The sequence below is a fragment of the Mus musculus genome, chromosome 4, assembly GCF_000001635.26.
Source record: "Mus musculus strain C57BL/6J chromosome 4, GRCm38.p6 C57BL/6J".
NCBI classification, from domain to species: domain Eukaryota; kingdom Metazoa; phylum Chordata; class Mammalia; order Rodentia; family Muridae; genus Mus; species Mus musculus.
The window spans coordinates 149,613,614-149,636,566 of NC_000070.6; the positions used below are offsets into that span (position 1 = coordinate 149,613,614).

The 22,953-nt window shown below is 46.8% G+C and overlaps 1 protein-coding gene across 6 annotated transcripts in view; it reads left to right on the forward strand.

The window, feature by feature from the left end:
• Window positions 1-22,953, forward strand: part of Clstn1 (calsyntenin 1) — a 63,789-nt gene that overhangs the window by 28,503 nt on the left and 12,333 nt on the right. For 4 of the 6 annotated variants that reach the window (XM_030253693.1, XM_006539094.4, NM_001290989.1 and 1 more), the window contains exons 2-8: window positions 437-559; window positions 13,599-13,794; window positions 15,690-15,898; window positions 18,115-18,264; window positions 18,376-18,561; window positions 21,058-21,306; window positions 21,621-21,742. In XM_030253693.1, coding sequence (XP_030109553.1) covers window positions 21,246-21,306; window positions 21,621-21,742 — 183 coding nt within the window. In that variant the 5' untranslated portion in view covers window positions 437-559; window positions 13,599-13,794; window positions 15,690-15,898; ... (1 more) ...; window positions 18,376-18,561; window positions 21,058-21,245. Of the gene's footprint in view, window positions 1-436; window positions 560-12,473; window positions 12,504-13,598; window positions 13,795-15,689; window positions 15,899-18,114; window positions 18,265-18,375; window positions 18,562-21,057; window positions 21,307-21,620; window positions 21,743-22,953 lie in introns of all 6 variants that reach the window. The other 2 variants (XM_006539093.4, NM_023051.5) reach the window with 1 other exon arrangement.

The following is a 22,953-nucleotide window of genomic DNA, read 5'->3' on the forward strand; positions in this document are numbered from 1 at the left end:
GTTCCATGAACCTTTGATGAAGGTTGGCCCTTGCTGCTGTGAGCTTTACTGGATTCCGTCAATGCCCTCAGGCATCCCTGCTATTATGCCATCCCATTCTGCCTCCTTGGGGACAGAGGGTAGGAATGATGACCCTCCTGATGTCGCTCTGTCAGAGCTCATGTCGCAGGAGTCTCTTGTGGAGGGAAGGAGTCAATTTCTGTCTTCATGATCTGGGTTAGATTTTACATGGGGCACTCCCATAATCAAACCACAGTTCGCCCTTTTCAGATGATCAGTCTCTTTGCTCTCTTTGATTTATGTGCCTCTGGCTTTGCTTTCCTGTGTGCATGTGCACTTGTGTGGAAGCCAGACGACACATGTTCATCTTCAAAGGCAGCAGGACGCTGAAGCAGTGATCTGCATCTTACTGTTGCTTCCCTTTTTCTCCCACCAGTTAACAAGCACAAGCCATGGCTCGAGCCCACCTACCATGGGATAGTCACCGAGAACGATAACACGGTGCTGCTCGACCCTCCCCTCATCGCCCTGGATAAAGATTCACCGCTCCGCTTTGCAGGTATGCAGGCCAGCTGTTCACTATCTGCAAATCTGGCCTGGAAAGAAAGCAACTTAAGTCTGGCTGGGTGACTGGACCTCTCAGGAAGTGTTCTGGTAGCCGAGAGCTTTTATGGCTCCAGGCACATGTTCTTCTTGTAATACTCGAGGTAGCTGACAGTGAGCTGTGTTGCTGGTCAAAGGGAGAATTGCTTAGCCTAATTGCATCATTATGTGCTGTGCCTTGTGCAGATAGGCAGATACTGTCTAGACACACACAGCAGAGATGGAGCACACATGGACTAAGTGACCACTGTTCAGGACACAGTTAGTGTGATGGGCTTGGGAACCAGTGTTCTGCCTGTTCTGTCTGGGTGTTCAAATGCCTGTTTCACGTCACTCCAGCAACTCTTAGTTCCTTACATTCACCTGCACAGACTTCAGAAACATTGAGCAGTCTTTGTGGGGGAATAAGTTTTGGCCTAGATTTCCTTTTTTTTTTTTCAATCTTTAACTTTTATTTAGCTAAATCTTTTTCTATAGTTTTATTTTGCATATGTGCACCGTGTGAATGTCTGATGTCCACAGAGGTCAGAAGAGAGCATCATATCCCTTGGAGCCAGAGCTGTGTGGATACTGGGAGTCGAACCCAGGTCCTTTGCAAAGGCAGCCAGTGCTCTTAAACATTGAGCTGTCTCTCCAGTCTCTCATTTTGTGGTTTAAAATCATGTATGGTGTTGCGTTATTTAAGAAGTATACATTGCATGCTGAGCACATTGTCAACTTGTATTTATTTTTATAGGCATGTACTACCATGCCCAATTTAATGAATTTAATTTTTATTTTCCTTTTTGTGTGTATGGGTGTTTTGCCTGCATGTGCTTGTGCACCATGTGCATGCAGTACCCACAGAGACCAGAAGAGGGCACAAGATTCCCTGGAACTGAGTTAATAGTTATGCATGACCTTGTGGGTGCTGGGAACCAAAGCCCGGTCCTCTGGGAAATCAGCCGGGGCTCTAACCACTGAGTCATATCCTCAGATCTTTCTTTGTTAGAGAAAGTTTTGCTATGTTAATGCTAGCTGGCATCAAAATTCTCATTCTCTTGCCTCAGCCTTCTTAATAAAGTTATTAAATGTTTGATATGAGTTATTTTATAAGATTGCACCCTGTGCCTTTGCAGAGAAAAACCCTTTAGGACAGTGTCATAGATTTTGATCATATGGTGATTTTCCTACATCGCTGACATTTAGTGGTGTTTGCCAGGCAGATCTGCCCTGACTGCTGGAGGGCTCTGCTTTCTCAGTCCCAGAGTGAGAGCAAACACTGGGATAACACACACACATGCATGTGGCTGTGTCCAGGTTTTAAATTTTTCTTTCTTTTTTCTTTTTTTCTAGTTTTTTAAAGTTTATGAATGTGTTTTACCTGTACGTGTGCAGGTTTGTTAGGAGGTCAGAAAAGGCCATCATATCTCCTGTTGTGAAGTCATGTGAGTGCAGAGAGTTGACCCAGGTTCTCTGCAGGAGAAACAGATGCTCTTAACCCGTGGATCATCCCTCCAGCCTGGGTCCAGCCTTTAATGTAGGTTCTGAGAATCCAAACCTCGGGCAGTCAGGCTTTGTCAGGTTCTTTACCAATGGAACCATTCCCCAGCCCAAAACAACTTTTTATTTTTGAGATAGGATTTAGTTTGACTCAGTTTTTTTTTTCTTTTTTCTTTTTTTTTTCTTTAGCTGTCCTCAGATACTCCAGAAGAGAGCATCAGATTTTGTTACAGATGGTTGTGAGCCACCATGTGGTTGCTGGGATTTGAACTCGGGACCTTCGGAAGAGCAGACGGCGCTCTTAAACACTGAGCCATCTCGCCAGCCCCTTGACTCAGTTTTTTAAAGATTTATTTATTTTATGTATGTGTGTACACTGTCGCTCTCTTCAGACACACGATAAGAGGATGTCAGATCCCATTACAGATGGTTGTGAGCCACCATGTAGATGCTGAGAATTGAACTCAGAACCTCTGAAAGAACAGTCAGTGCTCCCACACTCTGAGCCATCTCTCCAGCTCAACTCAGTTTTTATAAAGATTTATTTCAGCCGGGTGTGGTGGCGCACGCCTTTAATCCCAGCACTCGGGAGGCAGAGGCTGGCGGATTTCTGAGTTTGAGGCCAGCCTGGTCTACAAAGTGAGTTCCAGGACAGCCAGGGCTATACAGAGAAACCCCGTCTCGAAAAAACAACAACAACAACAACAAAGATTTATTTCTATTACCTTTGTTACACATGCACAGACACATACACGTGTGTATGCATACACACACACATGCTGCACATACTATACATATACACAGAAACATACATGCACACCACACCACTAATACACATGCAAACATACACTGTACACACTGCACATACACATGTAAATGCATACACACATATCACACACATACGAACATGCCACACATGGACACATGGACACACACAAGCATACGCACATGCACAAGTGCAGGTAGCTGCAGAGGCCAGGAGAGGGCCTTGTTCTTTGAAGCTAGCTCTAAGTGTCCAGTCTTTTTTATTTTGTAAGTATTTATCATTGCTCCTCCTGTGTGACATTTAGAGCTACATCACAGTTTTAGTGAGGTTGCCGAGGATATGTTGCCAGTGGGTTTATATACATTCCTGCATTTTAAGAAGTGATTTAGAGGCTTGGGGAGGCAGCTCAGTAATTAAAAACACTCTGCTGCCCTTGTGGAGGACCAGGGTTCAACTCCCAGGACTCACATGGTGGATCAGAACTGAAACTCCAATTCCAGGAAGTACAATGCCCTCTTCTGACCTCTGTGGGCACCAGGCATGCATACGGTGGGACACAGACATACATGTAGGCGAAACACCCTTATACCTAAAAATAAAATGTTTTGAATAAAATAAGAATAAATATTTAAAAGGAGAGTAGTAACTCAGGCTGGGAATGTACTAGCCTGGCACCACAAACCTTGCATTCGGAGCTCAGACCCATGTCACATGTTGAGGAAGTACAAACTTTTAGTCCCCTCAGCATTTGTGAGGTGGAAGCAGAGGGATTAAACAGTCAGGCTCATCCTCTGTGACAGAGTCAGTTTGAGGAAGATCAGACTGAGCTACTTGAGACCCTTTCTTAAAACACAAGGAGGCAAAGAATGACTGTGGTCCAGGATTCTGGGGTCACTGCCCCCAGCTTTGATTTACAAAGCACCAGCTGTGTACAGTATGCGGCGCTCAGAACCCACCTCACAGCGAATAATGCATTTGCTCCTGAGCATCAAGAAGAAAGGCCAGGCACTTTTCCAAATGCTTTATAAATAAAAATTTGTATTTAATTCTCCATCACTTGAAGCAAGGATGCATTTTGCCAGCCACATTTTAAAGAGAGGAACTAGGATCTGAAGAGATGGCTTGGTGGTTAAGAACACTGGCTGCTCTTCAGGGGACAAAAGTTTGTTCTCAGGTACCCACATAGTGGCTCATGACCACCAACTATTACTGCAGTTCCTAGGGAACTGATGCTCTCTTTCAGCCTCTATGAGTCCCAGGCACTCATATGGTACACTGACTTATATGCAAAGAAACATCACACATAAATAAAAATGAAGTATTTTTGTTTTGTTTTTGAGACAGGGTTTCTCTGTGTAGCTCTGCCTGTCCTGGAACTCACTCTGTAGACCAGGCTGGCCTTGAACTCAGAGATTCACCTGCCACCTGAGCACTGGGATTAAAGGCTTGAACCACCAAGGTCAGCTTTACCCCTCAGTTTCATCATCTGTAAACAGAAGAATTCCAATGCCCTTCCTAAGGCTTGGGCATATTTGTTTGTCTATATGAGTTGAAGAGCTTAAATTCACTCTTGAAGACTGGGGATGTTGCTCAGTGGTAGAGCACCTGTCTGCCGTGCATAAGGCTGTGGGTTGCAAGCTACACCCCAAGCCCCACCCTCAGCAATAATAATTAAAATAAACACAAAATAAAAACATCATCTGAAGGAGTAAAACAGTGATTGGTTCAGAGTCTTGTATGGAATGTCTGCTGTTTCCATATAAACAGTGAAATCATATGTAGCATGTTTAAAAATATGTTTTCATGACCCAGCAAGATGGTGTGGTGGGTAAAGGCACCTACTCCCCAGCATGATCCCTGATCCCAGGAGGAAGGAAAAAATGGCCTCCTGTAAGCTGTGTTTCCCCTCCCCAAATAGATTTTTTAAAATTCAGTTTAGTTTAGTTTTGTTTTGCTTTTGTTTTTTCAAGACAGAGTCTTACTACTTAGCCCTGGCTGTCCTAGAACTCTAGAGACCAGGCTGGCCTGGAACTCAGAAATCCACCTGCCTCTGCATCCTGTGCTGGCATTAAAGACATGAGCCACTACACCCAACAATAAATGTAATGTTTAAAAATGTTAATGTATGGCCTTAAATTTAATATTCTGTGGGAAATATGTGTCTATTTACGTAAGTTGTTATTCAATTCCCTCACACTTCAGATTATTTTTGTGTTGAGCAAGGCTTATTCTGGAAACTTATTCTGAGGTTGTTTTTGCAATGGTACTGAGTCTGCTGTGGTGACAAGATTGGAGATGTCTTGTGAGGTGGCAGTAGCTCACTCTCAGTGAACTGTCAGTGTCCCAACTTGTCCTGGGCTCTTTATGGCCACCTGTCCTTGGCTTCTAGTCTCACCATAGTATCCCAGGTGGGGAAACTAGTTCAGAGCATGTCAGCTGCATGCTGTCGGGAATGGTGGTCTCGTCCATTTCTCTCCCTAGTGCCCTGGTTAGTTCAGTGCTTGGGACACACCAGGACTCCATACTTGTATGTGGAAGGACAGATGAGTTTGGCTAAGACCACAAGCTTTACTAAGTATGTTGCCTTTGAACCAGGCTCTCTGGCTGCAGCTCTCTGAGACATGACATTTCAAAGTTGAGAACAGTCTGCTTTGTGTTCCCATCCCTCATGGGGTGTGTGTGTGTAGGTAAGTGCTGACCGAGCTCACTTGACAGAGCTCTGAAGCAGACACATTTGTGGTATTGAGCTTTCTGTCCCTGACACCCAATGTCTGACTCTTAGGGGACACATGGCCAAGTCTAGTTGTTTTCTTGGTGTGCTGCAAGAAAATGTGCCAGGGAGTTTGTTGAGGGAATCTGCTGCAGGTATCCCCCTTCATAGATGAGCCTGAAGCGATGACTCCCCTCTCAACCTTTATTCTTATATTTTTTCAAGATTTATTATTGTTAGTGTTATTATTATGTTTCCTGGCTGTTTTCAAGTCTCTTTCTCGGGTCCATAGTCAAGTGTGAACATTTTGCCTACCTGCATATATGAACACCACCTGCTGTCTGGTGCCCTCAGAGGTTAGGAGAGGGAATCAGGTCTCTGATAATAAAAAATAATAAAAAGCTGTAGGTGCGGGCTGGTGAGATGGCTCAGTGGGTAAGAGCACCCGACTGCTCTTCCGAAGGTCAGGAGTTCAAATCCCAGCAACCACATGGTGGCTCACAACCATCTGATCACGAGATCTGACTCCCTCTTCTGGAGTGTCTGAAGACAGCTACAGTGTACTTACATATAATAAATAAATAAATAAATCTTTAAAAAAAAAAAAAGCTGTAGGTGCTTGGGAGCCACCACATTGATGCTTGGAATTAATTTTGAGTCTTTTGCAAGAGCAGGCCAGTGCTCTTAACTTTTTTTTTTTTTTTAATTTTGTATTAATGTATATGAGAACATTGTAGCTGTCTTCAGTCACACCAGAAGAGGACATCAGATCCCATTACAGATGGTTGTGAGCCACCATGTGGTTGCTGGGAATTGAACTCAGGATCTCTGGAAGAGCAGGCAGTGCTCTTAACCAGTGAGATATCTCCCCACCCCCCACCCCCCACCCCCCTGCCAGCCCGAATTCTTCTGTTCAATTGAACATTTTTTACTTCACAAGTAGCTTAGGGTCAAATTTCAGAAGCTCAGCCATCAAGACTGGTGAGGCAGAAGAGTGAACGAGGAAAGCCTTTCTTTGTGACGCCTACCAGATCCGGGTGCTGGTGAATGAGCACAGCCAGGAAGGCACTGCACGGGTGCAGCACACATGGGCATGGGGCAGCACAGGTCCCCATAGGTCACTGTCAGCTTCCTAAGACAGCCGTTGGGACGTAGCTCAGTGATAAAGCACTTGCCTAGTGAGTCCCAGGCCCGGGTTCAATCCCAGACATAAAGGCTGTCCTGTCCCGGAAGAGTAGTTCAGTTGCTGTTTATAAGTCCCTGTGCAAAAGGATTCTCTAGTCTGTGCTGATGGAAGAAAATTGTAGGACAGGAAACCAAGAATGAGCCATAGCCCCTCGGAGCTGTGATGGCAGCCACTTGACCCTAGGACTGCTTCAGCCAGATCTCGGGCAGTTCTAATCTCCTGCAAATGGTCAGGGTGCTTCAAGGATGAGTGGGTTGTGCAACTGACTTTGGGCTCAGACTGGCAATGCAGGGCTCAGAGAACAGGCTTTTTTTTCTTAATGTCTCTTCCCCCACGCTCCCCTTGCTGAGCACTGGTCCACCTAAACTGAGTGAGGCTGACCGTTGAACATGGTGGCCAACAAAGGTGATGGGATCTGTGGTCCCACCTGAGGAGGTGGTTCTGCTGTGGACGGTGGTCCTTTTTCCTGTGTGAGCTGCGGTGTTTTCTGGCTGTTCTCAGGTCTCCTTCTCTGGTTCACAGTCCAACCAGTCCTCTTACATTAGGTAGAATGGATTCCCTTGCTTGCAGATTTGGAAGCCCAAAGCTGGGATCCCTGCCTTCCATGAAGAGTGGAGGGTCAGTTGGAGCCTGAAAGCAGGAGCCCCCAGGGCTTGGAGGCTGCTGGAAGAGGGGTAGTATACCCTCCAGATAGGGAGGGGTCCTGGAAGGGGGGGTCAGTCTGAAACTATACTTATATATAACTTTGGATCATGGGAAGTCAAATCTAGATTCTGTTGGGTTTCTCTTTTTATATTTTGTCTTTAATGATTTCTTTAGGGGGGAAATACCCTTGGCCATTTTAGATCCAGTCTTAGGTTGGAGAGGAAGAGGTTGGCGGACAGAAGTAACTGTAGCTGTCCAGCAGCCATAGAGAACTGGGTACACCTGAAAGGGAGGCTGGGAATGAAAAAGGATGGGCGGGCGAGAAAAAAATGAAGCCAGGACAGAGGTTTCTGATCAAGGCTCAAAGTTTAATTTTCAGCCCTGCACTTATATAGGCAAAACCCACAGACCCATCCTTTGTTTCAGCTGGATTGAATTGCAAAGCAGGCTCAGTAGGCAGTCAACTCCTCAAAGCTCAAAGCAGGGACTCCAACTAGAGGTTTGTTTAGCCTATGGGGGAAGGGCACAAGTAACTCTGGGGAAGTGACAGGGTGGGACAGTTCTGACTCCGTCCCAGGCAGGGGTACTGGGATTCTGGTTTTCATGAGGACAGTATTTTAGGAGCTTTCCTGCTACAGGGCAGTTGTGTGGAGTCAGCATGGAGCAGGAAGGACGGACAAGGAGGAAATGGTATAGAAGGTGATTCTGAGAGGTTCTTCTCTTCTCAGTGTGTGGGACTCAGGGAACAAGACAGAAATCATAATGGCTGAGGGGTAGAGATGCCAGTGTGAATCCATGCAATGCTGATAACTTGGTGTGAATTGTACATTAACTCGGGGTAGGGAGAAGCCAATGTCAGCGGGGACAGTAAATAAATGAGCCAGTTGTTCCCTATCAGATATCCTGAAGAGCAGGTGTTTACACTAGGGTTGAAAAAAAGTATCAAAATTACAATTATGAAGTACCAACAAAAACAATGTTATGGTGGGTGGAGTCACCACACCATGAGGAACTGTATTAAAGGGTCGCAGCATTAGGAAGGGTGAGAGCCACTGAAATAAATCAGTGCATATGCATGTAAGTATGTATTATGTATGTATACATGTGTGTGTATCTATGTATTAGCTCCTGGGAGAGTGGATATGAGTGACATAAATCTGTGTAGGGGAGGAAGATTCTAAAAGATTATTGTTCATTTGGCTGTGATGGACTGTTGTGGTTGTGTTAAACAGAGATAGACGCTGGAGTGTTGTGAACAAAACCATGTCATGCCTGGGGTTTGCTATGAAAGTCTCCACGCGGGGCTGGAGAGATGGCTTAGCAGTTAAGAGCACTGACTGCTCTTCCAAAGGTCCTGAGTTCAATTCCCAGCAACCACATGGTGGCTCACAACTATCTGTAATGAGATCTAACTCCCTCTTCTGGAGTGTCAGAAGACAGCTACAGTGTATTTAACATATAATAAATAAATAAATCTTAAAAAAAAAAGTCTCCATGCAAGCCCAAAGATGGTGAGGGGCAGTGACTACAACATGCACACACACGCACACACACACACACACACACACACATATGCATGCATGTGCACACACACAGATACACCACATGGACACCCACCCCATACACACACACACCACACACACAGGTTCACACCATATACACAGAGACTCACAAAGACACACACCCCACACACAGACACATACATGCAGACACATAGACACACATACACACACAGATACACACTGCATACACAGAGAGATGTACACAGGCACCCCCCCCAACACACACACAGGTTTCATACCACATATACAGAAAGATACACACAGATGATACACACACAGACACACAGACACAGAGAAACACAGGCACACAGACACATACACAGAGAGACACACAGGCACACAGACACATACACAGAGAGACACACAGGCACACAGACACATACACAGAGAGACACACAGACACACAGACACATACACAGAGAGACACACAGGCACACAGACACATACACAGAGAGACACACAGGCACACAGACATACACAGAGAGACACACAGGCACACAGACACATACACAGAGAGACACACAGGCACACAGACACATACACAGAAAGACACACAGGCACACAGACACATACACAAAGAGACACACAGGCACACAGACACATACACAGAGACACACAGGCACACAGACGCATACACAAAGAGACACACAGGCACACAGACACATACACAGAGAGACACACAGACACACAGACGCATACACAGAGAGACACACAGACACACAGACACATACACAGAGAGACACACAGGCTTAGTTTCTCACTTACACTCGACCACAGCTCCCTTGCCTTTAAAGTTCCTCCCAAGTCTAGAGCTGATCTCCCCTAAAATAGCTCCTGAGGGGCTGGGGAGATGGCTCAGGTTAAGAGCACCTGCTATTCTTGCAGAGGACCTGAGTTCAGTTCCCCAGCACCTCCATGGTGGCTCACAACCTGATGGAACCCCAGTTCTGCGCGTGCAGCACTTTGCTGGCCTCCACAGGCAGTGCACATGAGGCACACATGAGCTTTCCAGGCAAATCTACATATGCATAAATAAAATTATTCTAAAAACCAAAGTGACCTGCTGGGTCTGGCCCCTGGCCTCTCATGCTGGGGTAGCCTGGTGACCATGTTTACCCAGACAGACTTGTTTTAACAGAGCAAAGGGTCCTTTAGAACTGAAGTCCCATTCATCCAACCAACCATCTGCTGACTCCTCTCTGAGTGGGTGGCACAGTATTGCCACTGTGGAGGCTGAGTCAAGAGGACCAGTAGAGCCCAGGCATTCCAGAGCAGCTCAGGCCCTGACTTGTCTGTCGTTGCTTGGCATCAAGCATCTTCACCCTCTCATTTGAATGTGTGGCACTAGTGGAGGTACCCAAATTCTCCTGCCACGGTCCTGGTCTGTGCTCATCAGCAGGAACACACAGCTCTTGTCAGGAACACCAGCTCACTCGATACAGAGCTGCCTCTCTTGCCAGAAGAGTGAACTTCAGTCAGAAATTGGGACGTGGGCTGGAGAGATATGGCTCAGCGGTTAAGAGTGCTGACTGCTCTTCCAAAGGTCCTGAGTTCAAATCCCAGCGACCACATAGTGGCTCACAACCACCTATAATGAGATCTGATGCCCTCTTCTGGTGTGTCTGAAGACAACTACAGTGTACTTACATATAATAATAAATAAATCTTTAAAAAAAAAAGGAATTGGGACGTTTGGCAACTAGGATTCAATGTATTTTATAGTGCTAGAGAGATGGCTTATTGGTTAAGAGTGTACACAGTTCCCAGAAACTGTGCCGGGCAAACACAGCCACCTATAACTCCAGCTCCCATGGGATCTGATGTCTGTGGCTTCCCTGGTACTGTTACTCATATGTGCATATCTATACACAAATTAAAAGTTGTAAAACCAATGCTGGTAGAGTATATTTATAACACGGTTTATTAGCATGTCCTAGGATACTATTTGGAATCACATGTCACCTGGCTCTTCTATCTCAGATAATTTTTTTCCTTAAAGATCTCGACAGGGAATGCTTTAGGTTCTGTAGTCCATAAGGTCTCTTGCAGAGGTATAAACTGACAGGGAACCTAGCCATCATCGTGAGAATACGGCTGGGGACTGAGCCAGTGAGCATGTTTGTGGTCCAGCCAAACATTACTTATGAAGACTGATGTTTGTACTTTAGTAGCATATTCTCATGTTATGAAAAACCATTTACGGGGCTGGAGAGATGGCTCAGTGGTTAAGAGCACTGACTGCTCTTCCAGAGGTCCTGAGTTCAATTCCCAGCAACCACATATTGGCTCACAACCATCTGTAGCGAGATGATGTCCTCGTCTGGTGTGTCTGAAGACAGCAACAGTGTACTCCTATACATAAAATCAATAATTTTTTTTTTAAAAAAAGAAAAGAAAAGATGGAAACAAATGCTTCCTGCCAACTGTTCACAGGCAGCAAAGGGCCTGAGACTGCGCTGTAGGCAGACTGGAAAGTGGTTTTAGTAACCGTGAATGTTAAGGGCTTGCTAGGCAGATGAGTTAAGCCGCTGACTCAGGCATCAGTGGGACAATTGAGCTTTAGATCGTGAGGTTGGGTGAAAGGCACAAAACCTTCGTTCCATGTTAATACTATGCTTAAAGCCTTAAAGACAAGCAAAATGAAGCAGTGTTTCTTCTTTATGGAGATGTATGGTAAAGCCACTTAAAAGGAGGGGAATTTGTGCAATGCTGCAGTCCTAGAGTGGCATCTTCTCCATGGTGGGCATGGGGTGGCCTGCTGGGTTGGCACTGACGAGGTGATATCTAGTCAACAGAGTGGTCACCACCAGAGAGCTGTCTTGGGATGGTTGTTGTGACCTGGCTTCTGTTTCCTTAGCAGGCACTTCTGTCTGCTGCTCTGATCGGGTACTTTAGACACAGTGTGTTCGTGGGAACAAAGGCTCAAGTCCATTAGCTCCAGATTTTTGTTTCAGTAAATCTAATGATGAATTGAATGCTTCTAGAGTTGTAATTAGAGAACTTAGCTTAAAAATAGGAACATAGTTCAGGCGTGGTGGCTCACACTTTTAATCCCTATACTCAGAAGGCAGAGGCAAGGGGATTTCTGTGAGTTCCAGGCTAGCCTGGGCCATTCTGGGCTACATAGTGCGACCCTATCTCTAAAACAAGCAAATAAGAACACTTAGGTTTCCTTATTAATAGTCATAAAAGGGAAAGTCCTAATGACAGGGGTGGGGGGATGGAGGGGTAGGAGGTGGGGTTGGGGCTGTATTGGGTTATTGGGAAGGGAAACCTTAACAGCTTTGAATGTCTCATCCCTGAGAGAGTTCAGTTGTGAAGTTACATAGTTTATGGTAAGTAGGATTCAAAGTAGCAATTGGTGCGAAGGATTCTCTCGTAAGAGTGTAGCAGCTGTCTGATTAGCCTGTGTTAAGTGACCTGTCCAGCTTTTGTGTCGCAGCTCTGACTGTTTCCTTGTAATTCCCTAGTCGTTTCTTTCCTGAATTACTGACATGGGTTTGTCTTTTTTCCCTTTAGAGAGTTTTGAGGTGACAGTCACCAAAGAAGGTGATAAAGGGTTCTTTGTCTCCCTTTTATGAATATTAACCCACTAACTTGTTTATAAAATTGGGAATCAGCCATTAAACAGAAGCAACTGCCATGCCGTTTCTCCCTATTTATCCTCCTAGTTTGTTCTTTTTTTTTTAAGTGTATTTATGGAAATTGTATGTAACCAGACCCTTGGTTAGAAATATCTAGAACTCAGACATCCATTTGAACTACATGTTCAGGACCACATGGTTTTGTTTACTTGGGCTTTCTTGTTTAGCACTGTTTTTCTCCTATTCATTGGACTTGTGAAAGAGCACAGTCTTATTTTTATATGAAATACATTTTGTAGATTCACATATGCATCAGACATTAAATCTGTTCTCCCACGGGCAGGCGTGGAACCTTGGACCTTTCTAACTAGGACAGTTTCGCAGTAGCGAAGTTCCCAGGCTGGCGCCCCTCTTAGGTTCCATAGTGTGATGCCCAGAGCTAAGGAACCCTAACACCCCTCCTGTAACAGACAGTGATGCCAGCCGTTGAAATGGATGCCTGAAAACTTGGTATTTCTACTACTCTGATTTAGCGGTTTGTTTTGATTCCCTAATTTTAGCCAGGCTCATTGCACAGGAAGACTTTTTCTTCTTCTTCTTCTTTTTTTTTTTTTCTTGACAGAATTTCTGTAATTATGATGCTGATTCCACATCTTCTCTCGATGCTTAACTCTGTATTTTATCCTTTCCCAAACCCGAAGAGCTGCCGAGCGAGCTCGTTCGGGTCGCCTGGCCAGCCTGGCCTTGGCTGTCACTCAGGAGACTCCTTTTACCTTTCAGCCATCTAAGTGCTCCTGTGGAATGCCTGCCTTTGTCCTCTCTCTTGTATCCCTGCATGAATGGATGCAAAGTAAACCAGTTGCTTGGAAAGCCAGACCGCTTCTATCTAATAAAGCCCCAGAACTCACCCGTGCTGAAGCACAACGTCCCCGCTTTGTCCACGGACCCTCTAAACCCCCTGGCTGCTAAGTTGTTGTCGCCTATTTTCTTTGGGGGCGGAGGGCAATGTGCAGACGGTTCGAGGGGCAGATGTACTAACCCGGTCTGGTTTATTCCCCAGGTGAGATTTGTGGCTTTAAAATTCACGGGCAGAATGTCCCCTTTGATGCCGTGGTAGTGGATAAGTCCACGGGTGAGGGAATAATCCGGTCAAAAGAGAAACTGGACTGTGAACTACAGAAAGACTACACATTCACCATCCAGGCCTACGACTGCGGGAAGGGCCCCGATGGCACCGGTGTGAAAAAGTCTCACAAGTAAGTGGGCCGGACAGTGTCCAAAAAGAGCCACCCAGGAGATGAGTGTACATGGGGGAGGAGCAGTCAGGAGCTGGCCCCTGGGTTCTTCTCTGTGTTCTGAAAAGGAGCAGGAAGAGTTCTGTGGGGAATCAGTTGGGTCGGTCGCAAAGGGCGGCCTCCAGCCTGCATGTTCCCTTTTGTGTCCAGCTTCTGGAAAGAACCTGTTGGAAACAGGTTTTGAAAAGAGAATGAATGGTTTATCCCACTGAGTGTTCTTGGTAAAGAAACTAAAGTCCCACTGGGAATAGTGGCTCGTGCCTGTTCTTGGAGGAGGGTGGAGGCAGGAATGGACAGATGACTGACAGACAGATAGACAGACAGACAGACAGACAGACACACACACACGAGGTCCTGTATTGACGTTTTCCCTGAGGAAATGGTTCTGTTATTTTTATTATTTCCTGTAAACCCTCAGCGCGTAAGCTAGCTAGCTTGTGAAAGAAGCAGACAGGCCTCCTCCATCCTGCGTTGAGTTCACATGTCTCCCGCGAGCAGAGGGTGTACTCCAACAGAGAGGGCTCTAGAAGAGACAGGTTTAATACCCTAGACTTTTCTCACCAGCCCTTCAACACCAGATTTAATGTTGCTGAGCGCTGAGTCCCCTCAGTGTCTACACTGTGTGGGCCACATTCTGTCTGTCACAGGACATGGTAAGGGCACTCGACATAGATGAGCGTGGGTCGGGACGCTTACAGGTGAACAGCATGGTGTGTTGCAGTGGTGAGAGTAATGTGTGGCCGGCTCACACAGTGACGTTTTATTCATTGAGAAGAGTTTGAGTGTGTGCTAAGGATGGGCCTGTGCATTACATGGGCTCTCAGCTACAGATTTGCCCTCCCAAAAGACGATAGATACCTGGTAAGCGAGAAGTCCTTGAAGCCCGTAGTGTCATCGTTTGGAGACTGATTTGGCGGTACCCAGTTATAGGGCGGGGAGGGAAGGGGTGCCTCTGCTATAGGCCTGTACTTGCATAATCTGGATGACATCCCAGTAGTGACAGCCTCCTTCAGAGGAGGGCAGAGTTTCTTTGTTTTTACATGTGTGTGTAATGTGTGTTCACAAACTGCGTGGATATCCCGGGGTGCGTGCGTTTCTCAGCTGCTCTCAGCTTTCTGTGTGGAGATGCTCAGTCTCTCCCTGCAGGTGGCGCTCACCTCACGGTTTGGCCAGCCCAGCTTGCCAGCTTGTCCTGCAGTCCCATTCAGGGCATTACAGATGAATGGCCATATCTGTGGGTGCTGGGGCTCAATGCTCCTGCCTTCATACTTTCGTGGGAAGCGCGTCATTCACTGAGCCACTTCTCTACCTTAGAATTTATTTTAGCTCATATACTGAAATTTTTTCTCTATTTTCTCACCCTTCTTCCTTTGGCTGTATGTTTATAAGATTCTGTAGTAATGCATCTTAATTTCATGGCCAGAGAAAGTGCGTCCCTGTTTGATGAATTCATCTCCCTTCACATCTTGCCCCCACACTGAAAGAAAATCCTGCCTCTTTAGTTACACCGGTTTTCTGAGTCAGCCGCCTGGGCTCTTAGGGCTCGGAACAATCAGCTCATGTCCGGGTTTTAACTTCCCGTGTCTCTGTGCCAAACTAAACGGAATGCAACTCCGTTTATATTCTGGCTTCATTGTAGAGAGCTCACAAAACAATATCAGGGAAAGAATTGTTGCTTTTTGGGTAAAAGGCAGGACAGAACCCCCCACAACAGCCTTCCCTCTTCTTGTCCAGAGCGTTTATATTCTGGCTTCATTGTAGAGAGCTCACAAAACAATATCAGGGAAAGAATTGTTGCTTTTTGGGTAAAAGGCAGGACAGAACCCCCCACAACAGCCTTCCCTCTTCTTGTCCAGAGCGACCGTGCACATCCAGGTGAACGACGTGAACGAGTACGCCCCCGTGTTCAAGGAGAAGTCGTACAAGGCGGCCGTGGTGGAGGGCAAGCAGCACAGCAGCATCCTCAGGGTGGAGGCTGTGGACGCAGACTGCTCCCCGCAGTTCAGCCAGATCTGCAGCTACGAGATTCTCACCCCAGACGTGCCGTTCACTGTGGACAAAGACGGTAAGGACGGAGGAGCCTCGTGAGGCCTGGCCCCTCCGGTGAGATCAGAGGCTGACCTGACTTCCCGGTGCTGGCCAAGCATGGGAGGGGAGCTTGCAGGCTGCCTGCAGTCCACTTAGCTCCAGTCCCTCGGGTTTGACTTAACTCGCTGGTCTGAAGCCGCTCTCAAGCCTGGGCTCTTCGGGCCTCTCCGTCTCCAAGCCAAGTCCAGTAAAGTCCTCATTTAATGTCTGTCTTCTCGGTTCCGTCCGCCTGCAGCTGGGCATGGTGTCCCTGTAGCGGTTACCTTTTACACACACTTGTGGTAATGCTGAGTATCCAGTGCAGGGCTTTGTGCTTGCTAGGCAAATGTTCTCGTACCGGACCACGCTATCGCTCCTTTTGCCTCATCCTATAGGGGAGGGTTCGTTCATCCATCCATCCTTCCTTCCTTCCTTCCTTCCTTCCTCTCTTTCTAAAATTATTTTATTTTTACATAAAATAATGTAATGTTATTAAGCATATTAAATAACATAAACTAATAAAATTTATTTTAATATGTGTATTATATAAATGAACATTTATTTATTTAGTTTTTCTTTTCTTTGTTTTTTTGTTTTTTTTTTTTTTGTTTTTTTGTTTTTTTGGTTTTTTGATACAGGGTTTCTCTGGGTAGCCCTGGCTGTCCTGGAACTCACTCTGTAGACCAGCTGGCCTCGAACTCAGAAATTCACCTGCTTCTGCCTCCTGAGTGCTGGGATTAAAGGTGTCTGCCACCACCGACCGGCTCTTATGTAGTTTTTAAAGACAGGGTTTCTCTGTGTATCCCCAGCTATTCTGAACTCACTCTGTAGACTTGGCTGGCCTCAAACTCTCTAGAGATCGGCCTGTCTCTGCCTCCCTCCCGAGTACTAGGACTAACGGTGTGCGCCATCACTGCCAGGCTCTGTTGTAGGTCCGTGCACGGGAGTACAGGTAATTACATGCCTCTGTGTAGGTCCGTGCACAGGAGTACAGGTAATTACATGCCTCTGTGTAGGTCCATGCATGGGTGTGCAGGTACATTGGGAGCCCAGAGGTGTTGGATCCCCTGCATCTGGAGGTGCAGGCAGTTGTGAGTCATGCGCTGTGGGTGCTGGGATGGGTCTGCTGGAAGAGCAGTGTGCTCTTAACTGAGCCAGAGTCTTCCTGTGTAGCCTAAGGTGGTCTCACATCTGTTATCCTCCTGCCTCAGCCTGCTAACTGCTGGGATTGTAGCTAGGATGGGGTTTATATCCTCTTACCCCTGCCAGAACCTGGGCTCCTGAGTAACTGATGGGAGAAACACAAGGACTCAGCTTCTTTGTAGCTCGTGAAATAACTTCTCGATGATAACATGGTGTCTCCCTCATAAGCTGATGCACACTGCAGTCTCTGGTAGAACCGTGCCTTTCATATGTGAGACTTTGTCGGGTCGGGAGAGACGGCTCCACAGACCCAGGACAGAGGACCTGCCTTCAGTCTTCAGCAGGCAAATCAGGCTGCTCACAGCTACCGATAAATGTAGCTTCAGGAGAATCCAACACTCTCTTCTGGTATCTAAAGGCACCAGCCATGTGTGTGGTGTATATACATGCATGCAGGCACTCACACATATGTGAAATAAAAACAAACTCATTTAAGTTAAAGGCCCTGTCTGTCCTGGAACTCACTCTGCAGTCAGGTTAGCCTGGAGCTCAGTTACCCATACACCAAATGAAAGGGTTCTTAAAAAGTTGGGTGGCCAGGAGTGGTGGCACACGCCTTTAATCCCAGCACTTGAGAGGCAGAGGCAGGCAAATTTCTGAGTTCGAGGCCAGCCTGGTCTACAGAGTGAGCTCCAGGACAGCCAGGGCTATACAGAGAAACCCTGCCTCAAACAAACAAACAAACAAACAAACATTGGGTGAATGGTACATGTCCTTAATCCTGTCACGTGGGAGGCCAAGGTCTAGCCTGGCCTGTATAATATGAGATCCAGGACAGCCAGAGCTACACAGTTAAGACTAGTGTAGAAAGAATACAAGAATAAGCGGGGGACGGGCTGTGTGGGTTCAAACAGTCCTGGCATTCTCAAGCCTGGATTCCCTGTGTTCTTCGGCTCTGGCAGGAAGGCAGAGTGCTGTGATCTCGGGACTCGGTTTACTTCAAGCTCTGTCTGTCCCTCCCTCACAGCCCAAGTAAAGATGGTTCTCATCGTTGCTTCCCTTTTCTGCCAGGTTATATTAAGAACACAGAGAAGCTAAACTATGGCAAAGAGCATCAGTATAAGCTCACAGTCACAGCCTACGACTGTGGGAAGAAAAGAGCCACCGAGGACGTCCTAGTGAAGATAAGCGTCAAGCCCACCTGCAGCCCCGGGTGGCAAGGTGAGCTGCCGTCCCTTTAGCTCTTACATCCATTCTGAAACGAACGCGCCATAGAAAACGTGGTTGCGAGCTTCCTTTCTTTCTCTCACACCCATCCATGGGCCAACGCAGGCTGGAGCAGCAGAATTGAGTATGAGCCCGGCACGGGTGCTTTGGCTGTCTTCCCGAGCATCCACTTGGAGACCTGTGACGAGCCTGTCGCCTCTGTGCAGGCCACGGTGGAGCTGGAGACCAGCCACATAGGGAAAGGCTGCGACCGAGATACCTACTCTGAGAAGTCCCTTCACCGGCTCTGTGGTAAGGAGGTCTGCTGTCTGAAGCCCTCTGTCTCAGGGAGGCGAGTTCCTTAGGATCCCAGCCCCTGTGACTTGGTCAGTAAACTGATGGGTAGAACAGACGCAGTGTTCTGAAGTGGCTTTGGCTTCCTTGCTGTCTGGTTTTCATTCCGGACGGGCATGGGGAGTATACAGACCCTGCAGAATCAATTCAGAATTACGTATGTGTCCGCACTGAAGAGCCTGTGTTTCAAATAAAGTAACGTATATTCAGAGTCATCAGGGATGGGTGACATAAGAACAAGGAACCAGGTCTGGGGATGTGCTCTGTAATCTAGCTATTCTAAAGGCAGGGGATCCTTTGAGCCATGAGTTCTGGTTCCGCCTAGGCCACATAGGGCATACTGTTGGAAAGGCACGTGCTTTACCTAATGCATGAGGCTGAGTTCAATCCCAGCTCGAGAAGGGAGGACAAAAAGTTTACCCTGACGGTATGTCCTGATGGTTGTAAATCTTCCCTCTGCTCTTTTTTAAATTAGATTTTTTTTTTTAATTTTACGTGTGTGGGGGGCATGTGTGGCGTGGTGTTCATGCAGAAGTCAGAGGATGTCTCGTGTTAGTGGGTTTTCTCCTTCCAACACTCCTCAGGTTCTGGGGACTGTGCTGAGTTAGGTCATCTGTGCTGAGTCACCTCATTGCTGAGTCACCTGTGCTGAGTCACCTCATTGCCTTCTCTTCTCTCCCCCGTTCTTTGGTGCAGTAGTTCCAGTTCTAGAAATTTATCCTTAGGTCAGAATCATCAGACACATAGATGCTCAGTCCCTGTCCCAGAGAGAGGACTAAGTAAGTTACATCGTATCTGTGCAGTGAACTGCTATGCAGCCACTTTAAGCTGTGCTATAGAAGCATAAGAAGCAGGTACGTATGTATTGCAGATACAGCAGGATTCCAGTTTAATAAGCACATTGTGGGCTGGAGGTGTGCCAGGGACCAGCCTCGGCTTGGAGAGGGGTACTGAGGAAGGGGTGTGTGGGAACAGAGAAAGAAACAACTCTAAGTTAAATCGTGGGTCACAAGCTGACAGCCTGTGTTCCGCTTGAGACAGCTTTCCAGGTAGATTTCTGCTTGAGACAGCTCTCTTAGGCACAGCTTTCTTTACAAGACAGCTCTCTGGTGCTAGAAAAAAAAAATGCTAAAAGCTCTCTGGATAGATCATAGGTTTTACAATCAAAGTCAGAAAAGCTGCCAGAAAAAAAAAAAATCCCTGGATTTTCCAGCTAAGGCAGAAATCCTGTTAAGAGAAATTCTAAAAGTAATTCTCAGGTTTTCTGACCAAAAAATATCAGAAAGCCAGAGAAAAAAATCTAAAAACAGTTGTGTTAGCTCTCAAAGCAGTTCTTTCCCTGGGTTTGCTCGATCTCTCCCTGGCCAAAGCCCATATCAATTCAATCATTTACTCCAGGTTTACTCCTGATTATCTCACAAGTCAGTATTCCAGGACCCCAGCCCCTTGATTCTTAGAAAGAGACAGCAAGCACTTTTTCTTTAAACATTGCAAGTGAATTCAGAGGTCTGCCTACAGATGCAAGCACAGACAGTAAACCAGCTAGATGGCATCCGGCTCTGAGGCTGCTAGTCCTACCACGCCTAGGAAGAGCGAGGTTAGGCCTGGGCTCTTAGGAAATTATATAAATATATTTTTTTTTCAACTCATGTTTTCAGGGTTCCTTCCCACAGCCTTTTAAAGGCTGTCCATATATGTGCATACCCATACACATGCATGCCCACATACATGCAAACATGGACACACATGCACACACCACTCTTTTATATATTCATAAAAAGGGATAGAAGTGTTTACACACAAAAGTGTATATTTGGGCGGGAACATCTAAAGTAATTTTGTGGTTGTTTGTTTTGAGATAGGGTCTCACTGCATAGCTTTGGCTAGCCTGACTCTCACTCTGTAATCCAGGCAATCTGAATGCACAGAGATGTCTGTCTTTGTCTCTGCCTCCATAGGCCTGTGTACCATGCCTGGCTAGGTTTTATCTTCTTCATTCTTCTCCTTAAAACAGAAAATCCACAGTTTGTGTGTGTGTGAGAGTGTGTGTGGGTGTGCATATGAGAGAGAGTGTCCATGTGTGTGTGAGAATGTGCCTGTGTGAGTGTGTGCATTAGTGTGTGTATGAGAGAAAGAGAGAGAGAGAGAGAGAGAGAGAGAGAGAGAGAGAGTGTGACTTGGTGTTGATATTTTGTCTCACTCACTCTGTAGCCAAAGACTCACTTGTAGCCCAGGCAGGCTTTGAACGTGGCAGCCCTGCCTCTGCCTCTCAAGTACTGAGGTTACTATCTGTGTACTATTAATTACATTTCCATTAAGACAAGAAAAATGCCTTACTTTTCAGGAAAAGCAAAACCAAATCCGCAAGCATTCCAACCCCTTAGTGAGGCACTGAACCACTCCCAGGCTCCCTGTTTTCCGTGGAACTCACAAGTCCTGTCCCTGTGGTTTCAGGGGCTGCTGCCGGCACCTCAGAGCTGCTCCCGTCCCCCAGTAGCTCCTTCAACTGGACTGTGGGCCTCCCCACCGACAACGGCCATGACAGTGACCAGGTCTTTGAGTTCAACGGCACGCAGGCCGTGAGGATTCCAGACGGCGTTGTGACCCTTGACCCTAAAGAACCCTTTACAATCTCCGTGTGGATGCGGCATGGGCCGTTTGGCCGGAAGAAGGAGACAATTCTCTGCAGTTCGGATAAGACAGGTTTGTTGGGTCCCTGGACTGGCTAGTGTTCTTCAGAGTCTCCTCACAGGGACTGGGTCCTCTGGCTGCTCTTCGTTCTATGCTGGGGACACTTTGTCCTCAAGAGAGACAAGACCTAGCCTGGGGGTTTATCAGTTTTACTCAGTAGATTACTCAGTAAAGTGCCCGTGTATCCGTTTCTAACCCCTGTCTTGGCCCGACTGGAGGGTTCATTTGTACAGATCAAATCTTTAAATCCATTAAGGAGCCAGTCCTTACTCTCCCCTTGGGCCTGAAGTTGGCAGTTTACCCACAGACACTGTCTGTCTTTGCAGATATGAACCGACACCATTATTCGCTCTACGTCCACGGGTGCAGGCTAGTTTTCCTCCTCCGTCAGGACCCGTCTGAGGAGAAGAAATACAGGCCTGCGGAGTTCCACTGGAAGCTGAACCAAGTGAGTAGCTGAACCTGGCCAGGTCTCATCTCTCTGGATGTGACAGCCTGAGGGACACTGTGGTCTGTGTATCCGTCGGTCACAGGATGGCATATCAGACTCTTTAAGCTCCTTTCCCATGTGTGCATTTTATACATAAAATACTAACATAAATAGTATGTTCTTTTGGGGCCTAAGAGATGGCTCCCCAAGTAAAGGGACTTATCACCAGGCCTGACAATCTGATTTGGGTTTTGTTGTTGTTGTTGTTGTTTTGTTTGTTTGTTTGTTTGTTTGAGACGGTTTCTCTGTATAGCCCTGGCTGTCCTGAAACTCACTTTGTAGACCAGGCTGACCTCAAACTCAGAAATCCGCCTGTCTCTGCCTCCCAAGTGCTGGGATTAAAGGCGTGCGCCACCACGCCCAGGGCTGACAATCTGAGCTTGGTCCCTAGAACTCATGCCCACGATGGAAGGAAAGAACTACCTCTTACAAGTTGTCCTCTGACGTGTACACGTGTTGTGGCCCATGTGCCATGTGCCACAAATGTGCTGGGCAATGGTGGCGCACACCTTTAATTCCAGCGCTTGGGAGGCAGAGGCAGAGGCAGGCAGATTTCTGAGTTCGAGGGCAGCCTGGTCTACAAAGTGAGTTCCAGGACAGCCAGGGCTATACAGAGAAATCCTGTCTTGAAAAACCAAAAAAATAAAAAAGTAGCAAAACCAAAAGAAAAAAAAAAAAAGAATCTGTGTTTTAAAGTGAAAGTGCCGTTATGGTTGACTGGATTATCGCCTGGTCACCTGAGTCTAAGGCTTGGCGTCCCAGACTGTACCAGGGAGTGCTAGACTGACTCAGCCCTTCAGAGGCACCAAAGCTGCCTTAAACGTTCAAGTGGCAGCCATCTTGGTGTCTTTCAGATGCCATACAAACTGCTAGCTGGAGATGTATGTCTGGTGAGACCACAGAGCACCCCTCTTGGTGATGTCTTTGGGGGTCTGATTTCCCATCATTCCTGTGATAAGGGAGGAGGAAGGCTGTTGAAATATCTCCGTTAAGGAAATGAAGTCAGCGCATGCTGCAAACCCAGACTCACACAGCTTGTGAAGGGGGAAGCTCTGGCTTAGCTGAGTTACTTGGTTCGTGGAGTCAGTGGGCAAAGGAGGGCCAGGTCATTAGGTTAGGTGGGCCTGGGCTTGCTAAAATGTAACAACTTTCTGTGAAACAGTTGCGAG